Source organism: Triticum dicoccoides, chromosome 5A (assembly GCF_002162155.2).
Source record: "Triticum dicoccoides isolate Atlit2015 ecotype Zavitan chromosome 5A, WEW_v2.0, whole genome shotgun sequence".
NCBI classification, from domain to species: Eukaryota; Viridiplantae; Streptophyta; class Magnoliopsida; order Poales; family Poaceae; genus Triticum; species Triticum dicoccoides.
The window spans coordinates 356363774-356379858 of record NC_041388.1 but is presented as its reverse complement, the minus strand read 5'-3'; the positions used below and the strand labels follow the sequence as shown (position 1 = coordinate 356379858).

General features: G+C 41.2%; 2 protein-coding genes across 7 annotated transcripts; both read left to right on the top strand.

Moving 5' to 3' along the window:
• The first annotated feature begins 1006 nt into the window (after window positions 1-1006).
• LOC119301491 (monoacylglycerol lipase-like) lies at window positions 1007-8164 on the top strand. 2 transcript variants are annotated; one of them, XM_037578465.1, is made up of 8 exons: window positions 1007-1624; window positions 4068-4106; window positions 4181-4251; window positions 4696-4760; window positions 4862-4954; window positions 5075-5167; window positions 6321-6736; window positions 8036-8164. In XM_037578465.1, exons 1-8 carry the CDS (start codon window positions 1233-1235, stop codon window positions 8037-8039), a joined length of 1173 nt encoding a protein of 390 aa, XP_037434362.1. In that variant the 5' UTR covers window positions 1007-1232; the 3' UTR covers window positions 8040-8164. The 2 variants fall into 2 exon arrangements, with proteins under 2 accessions (XP_037434362.1, XP_037434363.1); XM_037578466.1 differs by having other exon boundaries at window positions 6321-6741; window positions 8036-8138.
• Window positions 8165-9203: 1039 nt separating this feature from the next.
• Window positions 9204-14528, top strand: LOC119301490 (type IV inositol polyphosphate 5-phosphatase 9-like). 5 transcript variants are annotated; one of them, XM_037578462.1, is made up of 9 exons: window positions 11030-11167; window positions 11267-11294; window positions 12145-12323; window positions 12403-12510; window positions 12614-12932; window positions 13033-13217; window positions 13572-13680; window positions 13785-13936; window positions 14033-14528. In XM_037578462.1, the coding sequence occupies exons 3-9, from the start codon at window positions 12196-12198 to the stop codon at window positions 14190-14192; spliced, it is 1161 nt and encodes a 386-aa protein (XP_037434359.1). In that variant the 5' UTR covers window positions 11030-11167; window positions 11267-11294; window positions 12145-12195; the 3' UTR covers window positions 14193-14528. The 5 variants fall into 5 exon arrangements, with proteins under 5 accessions (XP_037434361.1, XP_037434360.1, XP_037434359.1 ...); XM_037578464.1 differs by lacking the exons at window positions 11030-11167; window positions 11267-11294 and adding an exon at window positions 9204-9318; XM_037578463.1 differs by lacking the exons at window positions 11030-11167; window positions 11267-11294 and adding an exon at window positions 10452-10542.
• Window positions 14529-16085: the final 1557 nt, after the last annotated feature.

Genomic DNA, 16085 nt, shown 5'->3' with positions numbered 1-16085 from the left:
TTTTGTTTTCTGCTGCGTTACCCAACACTTGGTTGTTGCGGAAACTGAGAACCGAAGAACTACGTTAATATTTGGCATGGCACAATCATATACCAGAGGCACGCATTGCTTGGCATTTGCATTCATATTTTTTTATCATTTCAATAATGTCTAGCATCTCTGTATTGTCTCGTGGCAACACACGAGCATTCAATTAGTATAGATATAGATATAGATATATTTTACCTGTCATTGCTTTACTCTCAAATGAACTTTTCGAACGGTCTCTGCACCCGGTCCGAGCCAGCCCTCGTGCACCGCCCTACACGCTTCAACTGGGACTGGGACTGGGACGTGCCCACCGCCACCACGTCCGAGCTACCCACACTATTTTATTGCACTGACCTAGAGCTCCCGACCCGTTCAACATCTCGTCCGGACCCATGTGCCATCGGTGCGTACCGTACGCCTTCCAGCGCAGCACTTGTGCGTAGGGGTGGACTAACGAGCAGCTCGGCTCGTTAAGCTCGTACTCGTTAAGCTCGTGCTCGTTAAGGCTCGGCTCGTTAAGCTCGTTAAGATTAACGAGCAGAAAACTCTGCTCGGCTCGGCTCGTTTAAAGCTCGTTAAGCTCGTGAGCGCTCGCGGGCGCTCGTTAACAGACTATAATGTGTTATGATGTACATGATGAATGTGGAGGTATGGTTTTCAAGATGAAATATGATGACAAAAAGAAATGAAGTAGTTTGTTGCCTCATATGTCGATTAGATTAAATAGATGGGCTGAGGTGCTACAAAAAAAAATTGTCACGTAAGATGAAAATATGCGTTGTGCTGTTACTAACGAGCTTAACGAGCTACTCGTGAAACTCGTTAGCTCGCTCGTTAAGCTCGCTAAAATCAATTATTGGCTCTGTTCATTAAGAAACGAGCTACGAGCTTAACGAACCGAACTATCAAGCCCTCATTAAGCTCGCGAGCTACGGCTTTTGGTCCAGCCGCGGCCCACCTCCTCACCTCCGCGTTGTTCCAAGCGCCACGGCGAATGTCTACGTTAGAAAACTCTCGCCAAATATAAACATCGAGCTCAAGGAGAGACCGAGGGGGAGATTTGACGACAGATTTCTCGCGAAGCGAAGAAGCTTCCATTGCCAGATCCCTCCCGCTTCCGCCCCCGTTGTTCCATTCGAGCCCACCGTTTCCACCAACGCTCCCTCCTCCTCGGAGCGACCCGCCCGCCGCGCTCGGCCGACATGTGGGCCCCGGCGGCCTCGCCGGCGGGCAGAGCGCCCCGACCACCCCTGCGGTTGCCGGCGGTGGTTCGGGTCGTCGTCCCGCTGCCTGTCGCGGCGAGGGCGCGGCGGCTGCCGCTGCAGCCCAGTCGGCTCTGCCTAGCCGCGCCGCGTGCATCGGAAATGGCGGCCGCGGCCGAGGACGGGGAGGGGGAGGGGGAGAGGAGGTGGTGGAGGGGCGCGGAGGAGATGGACGCGGCTGTGAGGCGCGAGCTGGCGATCCGGAGGCTGCAGGAGGAAGCGGAGGAGGCGGGGACGGGGAGGAGTAGGCGGGAGTTCGCCGTGTTCGAGACGGCAAGGGGAGACACGCTCTTCACCCAGTCGTGGACTCCCGCCGCCGCCGACCCCGTCAGGTATTCCCACCTCATTTGCCAACGCAGCATCGTGCAAATTCCATTTGTTATCGTAGTAGCACCGATTCACCCTGTAGCGGCGCTTTTTTCTCTGCTGCTCGACGCGGTTGTGGCATCACGCGTGTCTGCTCTCTGTAAGTTAGTAGTTGGAGATGATTTGATCTGTGTTACGCTTAATTTGGCGCAATTTGATTTGATCTGTGTTGGTACCATCGAGTAGTGCATACACATTTTTTGTCTTGGGTGCCATCCGTTGTTTGATAGTAGGGAATCATGAGAGAATGTCAGAATATTTTGGTTCCTTGCACGTGATTTTGTGGGGATTAGACCATGCAAACATGGGATTACATGACAAATATGTTTGTTTACCAACCATAAGGCTAGCTAATGTTAAGATTTCTATGTGCGCGGACTAGATTACAAGGGACTAATCATTCTGTCGGAGTGTTCAGGGACCAGTGTGGTTACTTGTGGTGGAATCTTTTCATTAGCACGGGGAAGCATACTGGGGAGACATTTCTGGTGATGGGTTTTATTACTATATATATTATTTGATTCATGGAGCTGGGGCAGCAGATATTCATGGAAAGCACTAGTTGATGAGATTTTAAGTTTATTTTTCTCAGAAGTATGAAGACAGGAAAAATTGTTAATAATCTCAGCCATAAATTGGGCTCTGTCTAGTTGAATGTAGGATCTACATGTGAAGCTGCACATGCAAAATTAATCCCTAGATTAAGTAGCATATCCAATATTTATTGTGTTATTAGAACATTGTGACAACAAAGTTCTGAAATGAGGGACTCCTGCAAAATAGTGGAAGCGATGGTGCTTACCAAGCCGCAGGCTATAAATTTGACATTTTGTTGTTGTATCAGATAAACCTACACATATATCTCCAAAAAAGAAAGACAAACTTTTATGGGAACTTAAAAGTGAAGTTAGCAACCTGTACATAGCTATAATGACTGACAAACCCACAAAAGAAGTTTTTGGCTGTTTTCTGTCTAGGCCGAAAACTACTTTGTCATGGTTGGCCCTTGGCGTCAACCTGTAATGACAGAGTGGAAGCATATTCTATCTAGGAAAAGACTGTTATGGTTCGCACTTGGCGGCAACTTGCTCATTAATGCTGCTATTTCGTATAGTTTAGTACTTGGGTAGGGAACTCGAGATACGTTACTGAAAATGTATATTACTTCACAAAAAAATTCATTTGTACTTCCTCCGTTCCAAAATAATTGAAGTTCTACAATTTTCATAAGTCAAACTTTTTAAAGTTTGACCAAGTCTATAGAGAAATCCGCAAAGATCTACGATATCAAATAAAATATGAAAATGTAATTCATAATGAATCTAACAAAGTAATTTTGGTTTTGTAGATGTTGATATTTTTTTTATATAGACTTGGTCAAACTTAATGAAGTTTGACTTAGGACAATTCCAGAACTTTGATTATTTTGGAATGGAGGGAGCAGCTCGTTAAAACATAAGAATGCATATATCATATTTAGACATTATGCGCTGCTACTGCATGCTTTGCATTTTCAGCATGATGTGCGGTTTCAGTACTACTAGGTGTGAGGAGGAGGAGGTTAGCCTTGATGGCCAGGTGGTACCTCAGAAGGACACCTTTCGGTTTTTGGGGTCAATGCTGCAGGAGGATGGGGGTATTGATGAAGATGTGAACCATCGAATCAAAGCCGGATGGATGAAGTGGCGCCAAGCTTCTGGCATTCTCTGTGACAAGAGAGTGCCACAAAAGCTAAAAGGCAAGTTCTACAGGACGGCGGTTCGACCCGCAATGTTGTATGGCGCTGAGTGTTGTCCGACTAAAAGGCGACATGTTCAACAGTTAGGTGTGGCGGAGATGCGTATGTTGAGATGGATGTGTGGCCACACGAGGAAGGATCGAGTTCGGAATGATGATATACGAGATAGAGTTGGGGTAGCACCAATTGAAGAGAAGCTTGTCCAACATCGTCTGAGATGGTTTGGGCATATTCAGCGCAGGCCTCCAGAAGCTCCAGTGCATAGCGGACTGCTAAAGCGTGCGGAGAATGTCAAGAGAGGGCTGGGTAGACCGAATTTGACATGGGAGGAGTCCGTTAAGAGAGACCTGAAGGATTGGAGTATCACCAAAGAGCTAGCTATGGACAGGGGTGCGTGGAAGCTTGCTATCCATGTGCCAGAGCCATGAGTTGGTTGCGAGATCTTATGGGTTTCACCTGTAGCCTACCCCAACTTGTTTGGGACCAAAGGCTTTGTTGTTGTTGTATGCTATTGAAAAATTTACAGGATGTATGATATATAGGAGTTTATAACTAGCTAACTGTCACTGTATCATCATATGAGCTGGATGCTACTTGATCTACTGCATTTTCTACTATATAGTTTTCTGTAGACACTTATCTTGACATCTTTGTTTTTTCAAATCCTGTAGGGGTATTGTTGTTCTGCTACATGGTCTGAATGAGCATAGGTATATATACTATATGGATATACCAAGATCGATTTCGATAGTGGGTTTTGCTGACAGCAGTGAGTGTCCCGCAGTGGAAGATACGACCATTTTGCAAAGTTGTTGAATGATCAAGGTCTTAAAGTTTATGCGATGGACTGGATCGGTGAGTTAGTTACCGTAATATACTGGGCTTTCACCTGATTATTGCTTTTAGTAAGATTCATAACTCATTATGTAATCCCTACTACCAACTATAAAGTTCACCTGAGGTTTATGATTTTAAGTTCTTTCAAATTAGATCAAAAATACAATATGAAGTTGATAGACTCATAATTTAATTAGGTTATCATCTTGCTCAAGTTAATCTACACTGTTCTTAGTAGTCGCAGGATACCTGTTGCCATGTCAGCTATGTATGCGGTTATTCAGTATAAACAACCTTATTAATATCATATATACATGGCACAGTATATACCTACTACCAAATATTTCTTCTGCTGCTTTCGTCCTGGAAGTTAACGAACTGGTTTCCATTCTCAGTCCTCCTTCTCTTCATACACTTGGAGTCTTTCTTATTAAATTGTTGCATTGTGTCTTTTCTCTCAAGGACATGGCGGAAGTGATGGTGCGCATGGTTATGTTTCATCGCTTGATCATGCTGTTGGTGACTTGGTAATGTTTCTTAATCTTTTGAATAACTGCAGAGATATGGAGTTCTAGTCATAGCTTCTTTTGTATCTGGGCTTTCTTGAACTAAGTTTCTCTGTGCGCAGAAAGAATTTTTAGAGGATGTCGTCTTAGAAGAAAACTATGGCTTGCCATGCTTCTTATTTGGCCACTCCACAGGTGGAGCTATTGTTTTGAAGGTATGCTGGTATAAGAAGCAGTTATATAATATTGTTTGATTCTCTTGGTGGTATTAAACCGTAAGCATCATAACTGGAATACTAAGTTACTAACTTGTATTCCTTTTGTTTGATTCAAAGGCAGCACTAGACCCTTGTGTGGAAGTTCATATAGAAGGTTTGATCTTGACCTCGCCAGCTATTCACGTTCAGCCATCTCATCCGATTATCAAAGTAAGCACATTTGAACAATGCCTTTCTTTCTAGTGGTTACTGCGCCTTTCTTTTAACCGAAGGTTGCTGTGGAGTGGCTCTGTGGCTGGGGTCTGTGTTATATGAACAACAGCCATCTTTCCATTTTCTACATCTTGCACTCCTGGAATACTATCCTCATATGCTTGATGTTACTTGAATGAAACGAGATTAGTAGGGTAATATCTATCGACACCGGGGAGATTTAGCTCCACATTTTAAATGATCTTATCATGTCAATACGTAGAAATATTGGTATGCTGTGCTAAAATCCATTATCCCTGTTACTCCCTACTTTCCTAATTATTTGTCTTTCTAGAGATTTCAACAAGTGACTACATACGGAGCAAAATGAGTGAATCTACACTGTAAAATATGTCTATATACATCCGTATGTGGTAGTCCATTTGAAATCTCTAAAAAGATAAATATTTAGGAACGGAGGGAGTACTTGCCATTGTGATATGCTTCCTTAGTTATGTTTGTTGTACATATAGTTTTAAAAAAATGAACTGTAACAGGTGACAACAATTGAAGGAAGGTGCATTTTATTATTCCTTTATTTATATGGATATATATACAGTGTAAAATATTTTGCATTTTTAACCTTCTGTGTGGACCAGGCCGTGAATACATGTAATATTATTTTAACTTGTAAGGGTTGCAATATACTCCCTCTGTCCCAAAATAAGTGTTGCTGATTTAGTACAACTTTGTACTCCCTCTGTAAAGAAATACAAGAGCGTTTAGATCACTAGATCACTAAAGTAGTGATCTAAACGCTCTTATATTTCTTTACTGAGTGAGTACTAAAGTTGTACTAGATGAGCGACAGTTATTTTGAGACGGAGGGAGTAGTTTGTTGTGAAGTTTAAACTTCAGTATTCCAACAAGAGGGTACATATTTAAACTGTAGAATCGAGTGTTGCATTTTTTGTTATGAAAGAATCACTGCTTTCCTCAGTAATTTTGATTTGTACTTTCCGTCATATTTATGCAAAGAATTGACTTTAGTTGGTAATCGACATGGGATGCAGTCGTTTCATTTGGTACTAGTGATTGCAGTAGGAACCTTGGTAAAAAATAAGTGCTGTTTTCAAATTCTTATATATTTTTTGGTTATTCTCAACACCAGGTTGTTGCACCAATCTTCTCGGTGCTAGCTCCGAAATACCGGGTTAGTGCTTTGCATAAGAGAGGACCTCCTGTTTCCCGTGATCCAGAGGCTCTGAAGATCAAGTATGCAGATCCACTTGTGTATACTGGACCGATTAGAGTTAGAACAGGCAACGAAATCCTCCGGATATCATCATACTTGCAGAGAAACTTAAGTAGAGTTACAGTCCCTTTTCTAGTTCTTCATGGGACAGCTGACACGATAACTGACCCAAGAGCATCCCAACGACTTTACCAAGCATCAATGTCGACTCATAAATCGATAAAGCTATATGACGGATATTTGCATGACCTTCTCTTCGAGCCTGAAAGGGATGATATAGCCAATGACATCATCACTTGGTTGAGTTCAAGACTTAATGCTCTCCACAGATGGTAAGGTGAATCAGCTACGAGGTGCTTTCACTTGTAACATGGTATATAGGACAAGATAATTGTAACACACGATGTTTTAGCATCTGCGGCTGTCTTCATAGATGTTTTTGTCTAGTTATTTACTTTTTAATAAAGGGTATGAAAGGAGCTTACCTGAGATGTAAGTTATGCAAGAAATAATGTACTTCCATTCTATTCCATTAGTTAAAAAGAAAAGTTATTAGTTCAATATTTGTTGCTGGATTGCATTTGGATGCTCTTACTGGTTTCTAGTAAATTTTGATCATCCATCTGATAGCACAACTTATCAATTTAATTTACATAGTAATGGTGTGGGCATAGAGCCAGGCGATATGTTACTGATGTGCGCACTAGCAGATTAATGATGAGCTGTATTGGTTATTGTGCAGTGTCAGCTATGTTATCACAATTGACTATTCTTTGATGGATTGCCACTTGCCAGTAACATAGTCCAACCCCTATTACAGTCTTGTGTGGTGTAAGTTACAATGGTAGTTTTGTCTGCAGACATTACAACCAGGCAACATTTCATGGTTACCTATTTTGTTAGTCCCAAAACTATCAATACCATGATCTTAATAGCATACTACATCATGCTATAGCCAATAGGATGTCGATATGCTTCTCCCTTTGTTGAGTCAGACTTCAATGGTATATTGGTTATTTCATCTAATCATCATGAAGTAAACTAATGCTATATAATTTTGCTTCTAACAAAGGTTGCACTTTAGATAGGGCATGTAATGTACATAACATACTTGCAGATGCCATTTGCTTCTATGTTAAATTTTGAGGTATGATGGTTGTTTCTGAAATGAAATGATGATGTGGAATAGATTACATTGGAGGATCATAGTTTTATCCTTAAAAACAATGACTATTATTGGTGTGTGCATATTATTAGCCTTTTGTCTGTGCAGCAAGATGTTTTATTAATGTATCTTTTTGTGCAACAGTGCAATCTAACCACTTACAGCACCGCTTGCATGCTTGTGCACATATGAGTAATATATGTGTATCTCTTTCAGTTCTTGTGTTATGCATCTGTGCTGTTGAAGGCAAAGATGATATATATGAACTTTCTTTTCGTGTCAACTGCGCTATAATTTGAAGTCCATCCTTCTGTACCAGCTATACTGACATGGCTATATCTTTTTTAATTCTGAAAAGTGGTGGAAGATTCACATCTTATTGGTTGCAAATATGTCGCTCTCGTGTATGTGGTGTGACCATCTCTGATATCATAAATTCAACCCTATTTCTTTGTGCATCTCGCAGGTAGTGTTGTTCACAAATTTGTACCTAAACTATTATCAGAAGATATCTGTATGAGGTTTGAGGTACCCCCTCTGTTCCACAGCAGCATGCATCGTTTCCTTTGAAATTTTGGTCTATACGTCGTTTGTCCTTGTACATTGTGTTTGATGGGTTCTGAAACAGATACAGATTCAGCTCATTTCCAGTAAATGATAATATAGAAATACTGCAATTGGAACTTGTAACAGTAAAAAATGTGTAGTTCAGTGTCCATCTTTTCATCAGTTGTGCTATTATCAGTAGAAAGTTCGACAATATATTGAACTGCTCTTGACCAGTTATTGATTGATATACACTAATTTATATGAAACAGATACAGTTCATGCTGGGTACAGTTCAGCTCATCTCCAATAAATTATAATATAGAAATACTACAACTGCAACTTGACAGAAAAAAAAGGTGCAACTCAGTGTCCATCTTGTCATCAGTTATGCTATTGTAAAGAAGTGTATCAATTTGCAAATATATAGAACTGCTCTTGACAAGTTATTGATGATATACACTAATTTATATGAAGTGGATATTCACATAGCGCCGTTGTGTCAAGCATTATGCACCAGTTTTTTTTTACCAATAGAGATTTGTTTTCCTGTGGTGGTATTGGTTTGTTTTGCTATCCCGCTGTGCTGAAGTTTTCGTGATATGATTGTGTAACAAGTGCCAATTAGGTGCATGCAGTGAATTAACAGTTCAGAAAATGCTGCAATCCATCAAGTGTTATTTGATATTTACAGAAGGCAGACGTTCTTATTTGTCACTGACCGCAGAAACCCCGATCACTTGTTTGCATGTACACAAAAATATATACTCCTAGTTTCTATCCATTTTATGGAAGGTATATAGTGACAGTTGAACAATCAGATATCTCCTTTGCTGAACTTATAGTGGGTTTCAATATTACTGAAGTTATAGTGGGTTTCCTACCATCGTCATAAAAGAGAAGATACCATGTATCTAACTCAGACCTGATCATGTTTTCGGAGTTGGATAACACAAGTTATTATGGGATTATGAGAACCATGATCACATCGATGTGGAAACTAACTGTTATTGGAGTTATGCTACTCAAATTATGTATGTAAGCTGACATGTAGATAACCTCTGAGTCGCGTGCTCGTGGCTCTTCGATCTGCATCGTCATAGTCTCTGGCACATGTGATCCTATCAGACGGACATCATCCAAGTTGACCATGCAACTCAAGTGAGCTGGTACCAGTCCGTTCTTTGTCAAGATCTCATCAAGGTTGCTTGCACAATTGTTTACTGTGCCATTTATCTAAATATCTGTAATGTGTGCTTGTAATATTGACTTATGATAAAATCTCCCTCCGTTCCAAAATACTTGAAGTTCAAAGTTTGTCCTAAGTCAAACTTCTTTAACTTTTGACCAAGTCTACAGAAAACTATACAGACATTTACAACACCACATTAGTTCATTAGATTAACCATAAAATATATTTTCATACTATATATGTTTGATATTGTAGATATTAGCAAAATTTCCTGTACACTTGGTCAAACTTAAAGAAGTTTGACTTAGGACAGACCTAGAACATCTAGTATTTTGGAATGGAGGGAGTAGTTAATTGGCAACTCTTTTCTTTGCGTGTTTAGTAGTTCCAAGCCCAATATTATTTTTAAACCTCATATACTTCGAACTGGAGGTACACCAGATATATTGTATGCTTTTCTTGTTCTTGTTTATAGATAAAAGGTGTATACCTGTTTATCAGTAGTATACAGAAGATTGTACATTTTTTTTTGAAGTAAAATGTTATTGAGTTATTGAAAATGGATATGCATGATGTTTTTTCAGTCGAACTCTTAAAATATGAACTTGTCATGGTGGTTGAAATGTTCGTAATAATGTTATAAGTTAAGTAACAGTACCGAAATATGTTTCTCATTCATACCACTGTTAGTGGTTGAATGCAAGATTGATTTTTTATAACGGGTCGTTGTGAATGCTTGACTAATTTCACATTATTCTTGTTATTTGTATGCATACAATTTCCAAAAAACTATCGCATGCACACAGCATCTCTTGACCCAAGGGTTGGCAACTTATACATTGTCTGCATGTTCATCTAGCCACTAGCCTTCTACCAGTACTGACGGTATGCAACTGGAGACTCGCTGGGAACCACCACCGTCCATTTACTAGGATCAGGATGATGATACATGTGGGCATGTGGTTACAAACCTGCTTTTAGATTCCCACAGCTGTGTGTGACTACATTCCAATGTGTAGTTAGGTACTTAGGTCTCTCATAGAAATGCACGAACACAATTTTTCCTCTTCTGGTTCAGGACCATCCTACTCCTGCCTTGGTTTCCTCGGTGCAAAAAGAACGATGATGGTTTCATGAGAATGGTGCCTTGTCCAATGAAGAAACATGGGACAAGCTAGTAGCCTCCAATTTAGTTGTTCGGGAAAATGGACGGTGGGCAGTAGTCTTGCCTAGAGGTGCTTGCTTGTCTCTTTTGATGTCCCTTTTTTTATATTCTTTTATTGCTCTTTTGTGATTCTTTTGTCAAATCACCAACTTGTAGCGTCTCCATGACCACTAGAACTAAAATATACTCCCTCCGTCCCAAAATTCCTGTCTTCAATTTATCAACATATCTAATCGTACGCACTAATAACAGGATTAGTTCTAACAGATACGGATGTATCTAATACTAAAATGTGAATAGATACATCCGTATGTAGACAAATCTAAGACAAGAATTTTGGGACGGAGGGAGTACAACATGAGTTCTTCTGTTCATTTTATCTCTAGTACCTGGCCCATGAATTCACCATTAGTAATTGTTTTTCTCTGTGAAGAGGAGCCCATGAATTCACTATTGGTAATTGTTTTTCTCCTCTGGGAAGAAGATCCTGTGAATTCACTATTAGTACTCCCTCCGTTCCATATTAGTTGTCGCTGAAACGGATGTATCTAGACGTATTTCAGTGCTAGATACATCCGTTTGAGCAACAACTAATAAGGAACGGAGGGAGTAATTGTTTTTCTCCTCTGTGAAGAGGAGCCCAACCTGATAAGTATCAAATGTAATAATATCTTCCACTTGGAATTCAGGCAGAGGTAAGCCTACTATGACATTTATGTTACTAAAAACACATAATTGAGCGCTTTAACTCTAATATGATTTTTTTGGGTCTATGTGCCATATGCCACCTGCAGGATCTATCCACACCATGGCACAAAGCTGGTACAACCTTGAGATCTTTTCTCTATCTTTCCTTTTCTCCTTCCGAGAAACGTAGTCTTGAGATCTTTTCAGATAGTGGAATAGCTACATACGTAAGTCCAAGTTCTAGCAAAGTTGAAACACCAGTTTGTGGTTTTCGTGCCAAAACCAAAGGTGTCATCACAAACAGATAATAATAACAATATATATTGGGTAAGCAAGTTGCACAAGTAGGCCTTTTTATATTCCCACCCAGCCATTATTCAACAGAGAATGGTTTCTTCCCCAGCCAATCAAGCATGACAGTGTAGCTCGCCTATCAGAACACTTTGGATTGCATATTTACATTATTTCTTATACCACTTGATCATTTTTTTTCTTCTGATGTTACCTGTAATATCTCTGTACTATTTTATATTATTTTAGCATAGAGCCATTGACACAAGTGACGCCAAAATTGTAAACTAGCTGTTATCTTCTGTTAAGATCAGAACCAGCAGTAACTAATTGGTCTACAGAAAGCTTAACACGTCTTGGACCAATTATGTATCATGTGAACATTTTAAGTTTTGCACAAAAGAGAAAAAAAAAATCATTTTTGGAGTTGGTGGAAACGATGAGAAGCCTCTTGACTTGCAACTCTGTCAACATCTTAGCTACTGCTTTCTCCCTTTTCTTTCCTGCCCATTTGCTCAGCTATATATTTGCAGCATTCGCTGTGTTTATGATTACTTGCTGCATGCCACTATTAGACAGCAAGACAATCTCTTCCTTGTCCATAGTAGGCTACCACAACATGGGAGAGAACAGGAAGTTTGGACAAGTGAGCCAACATGCATTTGTAACTACGCCTTCCTTCTTTCTGTTGCAGAGTTGAAGCATATAACATATGATGTTCTTCTTCTAGATCATCCTGCCAAGGATGACGACAAATAAGATACTGCACCACCAGGAGCTACATGGCGATCAATCCATCTCTGATGTTTCAGGCATAGTGGATGAGACCTTGGGAAAGAGTCCCTTGGATAGGCAGGGTACACTGAAATACAGGTGATTTTTGTGGTATACCTCGTAGCACCCGAGTTCGTTCATTGCATTTCGTTCCTGACAATGTCTTGTGGACATGAAGGGTGTTTGCTAGTACTTGGAATATCGGTGGTGTAGCACCAACAGATGATCTGGACTTGGAGGATTGGTTGGATACAAGAGCTAACTCCTACGACATCTATGTTCTAGGGTGAGTATCTAGTTCAGTTCAACGTGCTAAGTGCCAACCCATCTAATGTTATTAGTGCTGTTTAGTTCTAGCTGAATAATATTGTGTGCTGATGGTGTTTTAGGTTCCAAGAAATAGTGCCACTGAATGCAGTAAATGTGCTTGGTCCTAGCAAGAGGTGTATCTCTACAAAGTGGAACTCACTAATTGGGAAGGCACTAAACAAAAAGAAGACACGGGATGGAGCACAGTTGCAGCATACAACTACAAATAGTAGTGCAATGGAAAGCTTTGCACAAGAGGGGTGCTTTATATGCATCAGGAGCAAGCAGATGGTGGGCATCTTTACCTCAGTCTGGGTGAGAAGCAATCTTAGGTCATACATTCACCATCTGGATGTGTCATGTGTTGGTTCAGGTATCATGGGCTATCTAGGGAACAAGGTACACATTGCTTGCACTCATGAGTATTAATAAGTGTGTATCATCCGTCTGCACAATCTCATGACTGTTGGCCATGCATATGTTGATATGTGGATTGCAGGGTTCAGTATCAGTTCGATTTCTGCTGCATGAGACGAGCTTTTGTGTTGTTTGTTGTCACCTGGCTTCAGGTGGCAAACAAGGGGATGTGCTGCTAAGGAACTTTGATGCAGCGGATATACTTGCAAGGACGAGATTCCATGGTGGTGGACATAAAAAACTGCCAAAGAAAATCCTCGATCACGAGTAAGTTTACAGCATCCGCACCTCATGTGTTCGTATGTCCTTTGCATTTGGTGTTCCTCTTAGATTTCTTCAACAGGCAATCCCAAAGCATCTTTAAATTTGTGCTGTAGTATCAAACAACCACGGATATTAACCCCTATGGATTAGCTTTGACGTTATTCCAATGATTGCATTCTTTAGTCCTTACTTTGATGTGACATAAGGGCATCTCAACTGAGAACTACGAATCCAGCGAGATGCTAGATGATACAGTATTATACATACGTTACTATCTGCGTTGCTTATTTTGTCTTGATTTGCAGCACCGATTTGGTCATGACATTTATTTTGTGTTTCCTTTTATCATCTGTGCAGCCAAGTAGTTTTGCTCGGCGACTTGAATTATAGGATATCACTGGAAGAGCCTGAGACAAGGTTGCTGGTGAAAGCTAAGAACTGGTCCACCTTGTTAGAGAACGATCAGGTATTGTTTGCCGAGCTAACCTGATCTGCCATCCTTAACGAAACCACCAGAATTTTTTTACTGAATACCACTATGCTTTTCCTTTCCTCATGTTTCTATCGCAGCTAGTGTCTGAATTCTCAACGGGTCGGCTTTTTGAGGGCTTTCAGGAAGGGCCGGTCACCTTCTCTCCCACCTACAAGTACCAGCCAAACTCTGATCAGTACTACTGGTGCTTTGAAGCAGCGCGAGGGGAGAAGAAGCGTGCTCCCGCATGGTTAGCTAGCTTGATGCCTCAGAACGCCATAGATGAGATGGGATTATCTCAGGGACAAATTAATGTGACCTTGGTTGTGTAAATTTTTGTGTGCAGGTGTGATCGCATTCTTTGGCGCGGCAAGGGCCTGAAACAAATCCAATATGGGACCTGCGACTACAAGTTGTCAGACCACCGGCCGGTGAGAGCGGGTTTCATTGCCGAGTGCAGGATCAGGGGAGATGCGGAGGACTCTATTGGTGGCTTCATGCGCTGAACTCTGCAGCCGATGGTCGAGATGGAAGTTATGCACCATCCAACCAGAGGCTCTGCCGTCCGATCTAAAATATGGAACAATCACGGACATAGCGAAACCATGATGAATTTTGACGAGATCTTGAGTGTTCGTTGACGACCAGTGCGCAATTGGGAAGTAGACTAGTCTGATGTTCTTATCAGTGACGCTGTATAAATTTTTTGTTCTCATCCTCATCTCTAAAACGTCTTATATTTTGTTTACAGAGGGAGTATTTTACCTAGCAAGTATTTTGTACACACTATGGCTAAAAGAAATTAGGAGTTTTCCAGTTGAACATAGCGGTCTGATGTTTCAGCTCTTAATTTCTAAATTAGTGTTACAAGATCCACTTGAACAACTAGGCACGTAATGGTGCCTTTCCTGTCAATCCTCACTATGATGTTTAGAGACGATGCTGATCTCAAACACGAGGTGCGGCACCTGTTTGGACACACTTCCCGTGTCGCATTATCGTAAATGTGTGACCGTTGCAAAAGGTAGATCCCGTGGCTTGCAACAATGGACCCAACGTTGTCGTCAACTCGTCATGGATGGGGGAGAACATTCAAAAGCAAGGTGCCATTGCATGAGCTTTAAATTTAGACCAATGGACGGCTAGACTAAATTCTTTTACATGATACTCCCTGGGCTCCGGGAATATACATGTCGTCCTACCACGCTGGCTTTTTTAAGCATCAAATGTGCTGCACAAACTATTTCATGAATTACAAATGCTTCCTTAATTTTCCTTGCGACAACGGAAGAGAAAACTCAGCCAGTCCCTGCGATTGAGATTCAGTTTCACAAGTTACTACTATTACAGAATACTCGGGTTGTCATATGATGGGCACAGGAAGCGATAAGCTACATAACCATGATGAGCAAACTATAAGAAAATTGCACGGCCTGCTGTTAAACCGTCACCCATGCTTAGGCAGGTAGTTGCCGACTACCAGATATCTTCGAGACGTGCATCGAAATATCTCCACTCCTTTTGAACATTCAACACTCGCAATACCTCACCAAAAGATCTCCAGGCCTCTGCCCCAATAAACAACGACGATCAAAGAAAGGCCGGTCGGTCATTGCTCACGGTTTACCACGAGCATCCTATCAGAGAGTTGGGGCTGGTTACGTCGAGCAAATTAAATAATCCCGAGAATGTTATCTTGAGATTGGGGGGTGGGGTGGGCGGAGCGGAGCGGATGAAGGCGGGTTTATGTTATTACCCGTACAGGATACGTGAGTACCGCAGCCAAGCGAGCAGTCGAGATAATATCAGCTCCGCTCGCTTTCCTTTCGAGTTAACTAAGGTGTGGTATAGTCGTAGTGAGTAGGAATCCGGTCGTGCAGTGGGTAGAAGCGTGTGTGTGCACACTGCACAGCTCTTAAAAATACTTTTTTTTTGTTGCGATTAGCTCTTAAAAATACTCGTCGCCTAGGCAGGTCAAGCAACCTTGTTTCAAAGTAGAAGAAAGGAAATCCATGCATGGCCTTGATTTAGAACTATAAATGATTTGCCCTGGGAGTTTTGGCTGCTAAACACCGGCGATAATATCTCCAGCGCGGGTGCCTCAGCGGCGAATGACCAGCGCGTATAAATTGTTTCCTGCGCGAGTCTGTCCAGATGTGGGGCTTACGAGAAGTGCTCTGCGAGAAAGAAAGAAAGAAGGCGTAATTTACGATATAGTCTGTTATGTGCTCTTGAAAAAGTTCCAACTTCGAATTCGTGCACTTCGCAAAAAAGAATAAAGAAGACAAATGGATGTGAAACAGTCGCTACTCACAGCAGATTTGTTTTCCTTGCACCCGAGAAATACTCCATCTATCCCAAATTACTTGTCGCAAAAATGGATATATCTAGAACTAAAA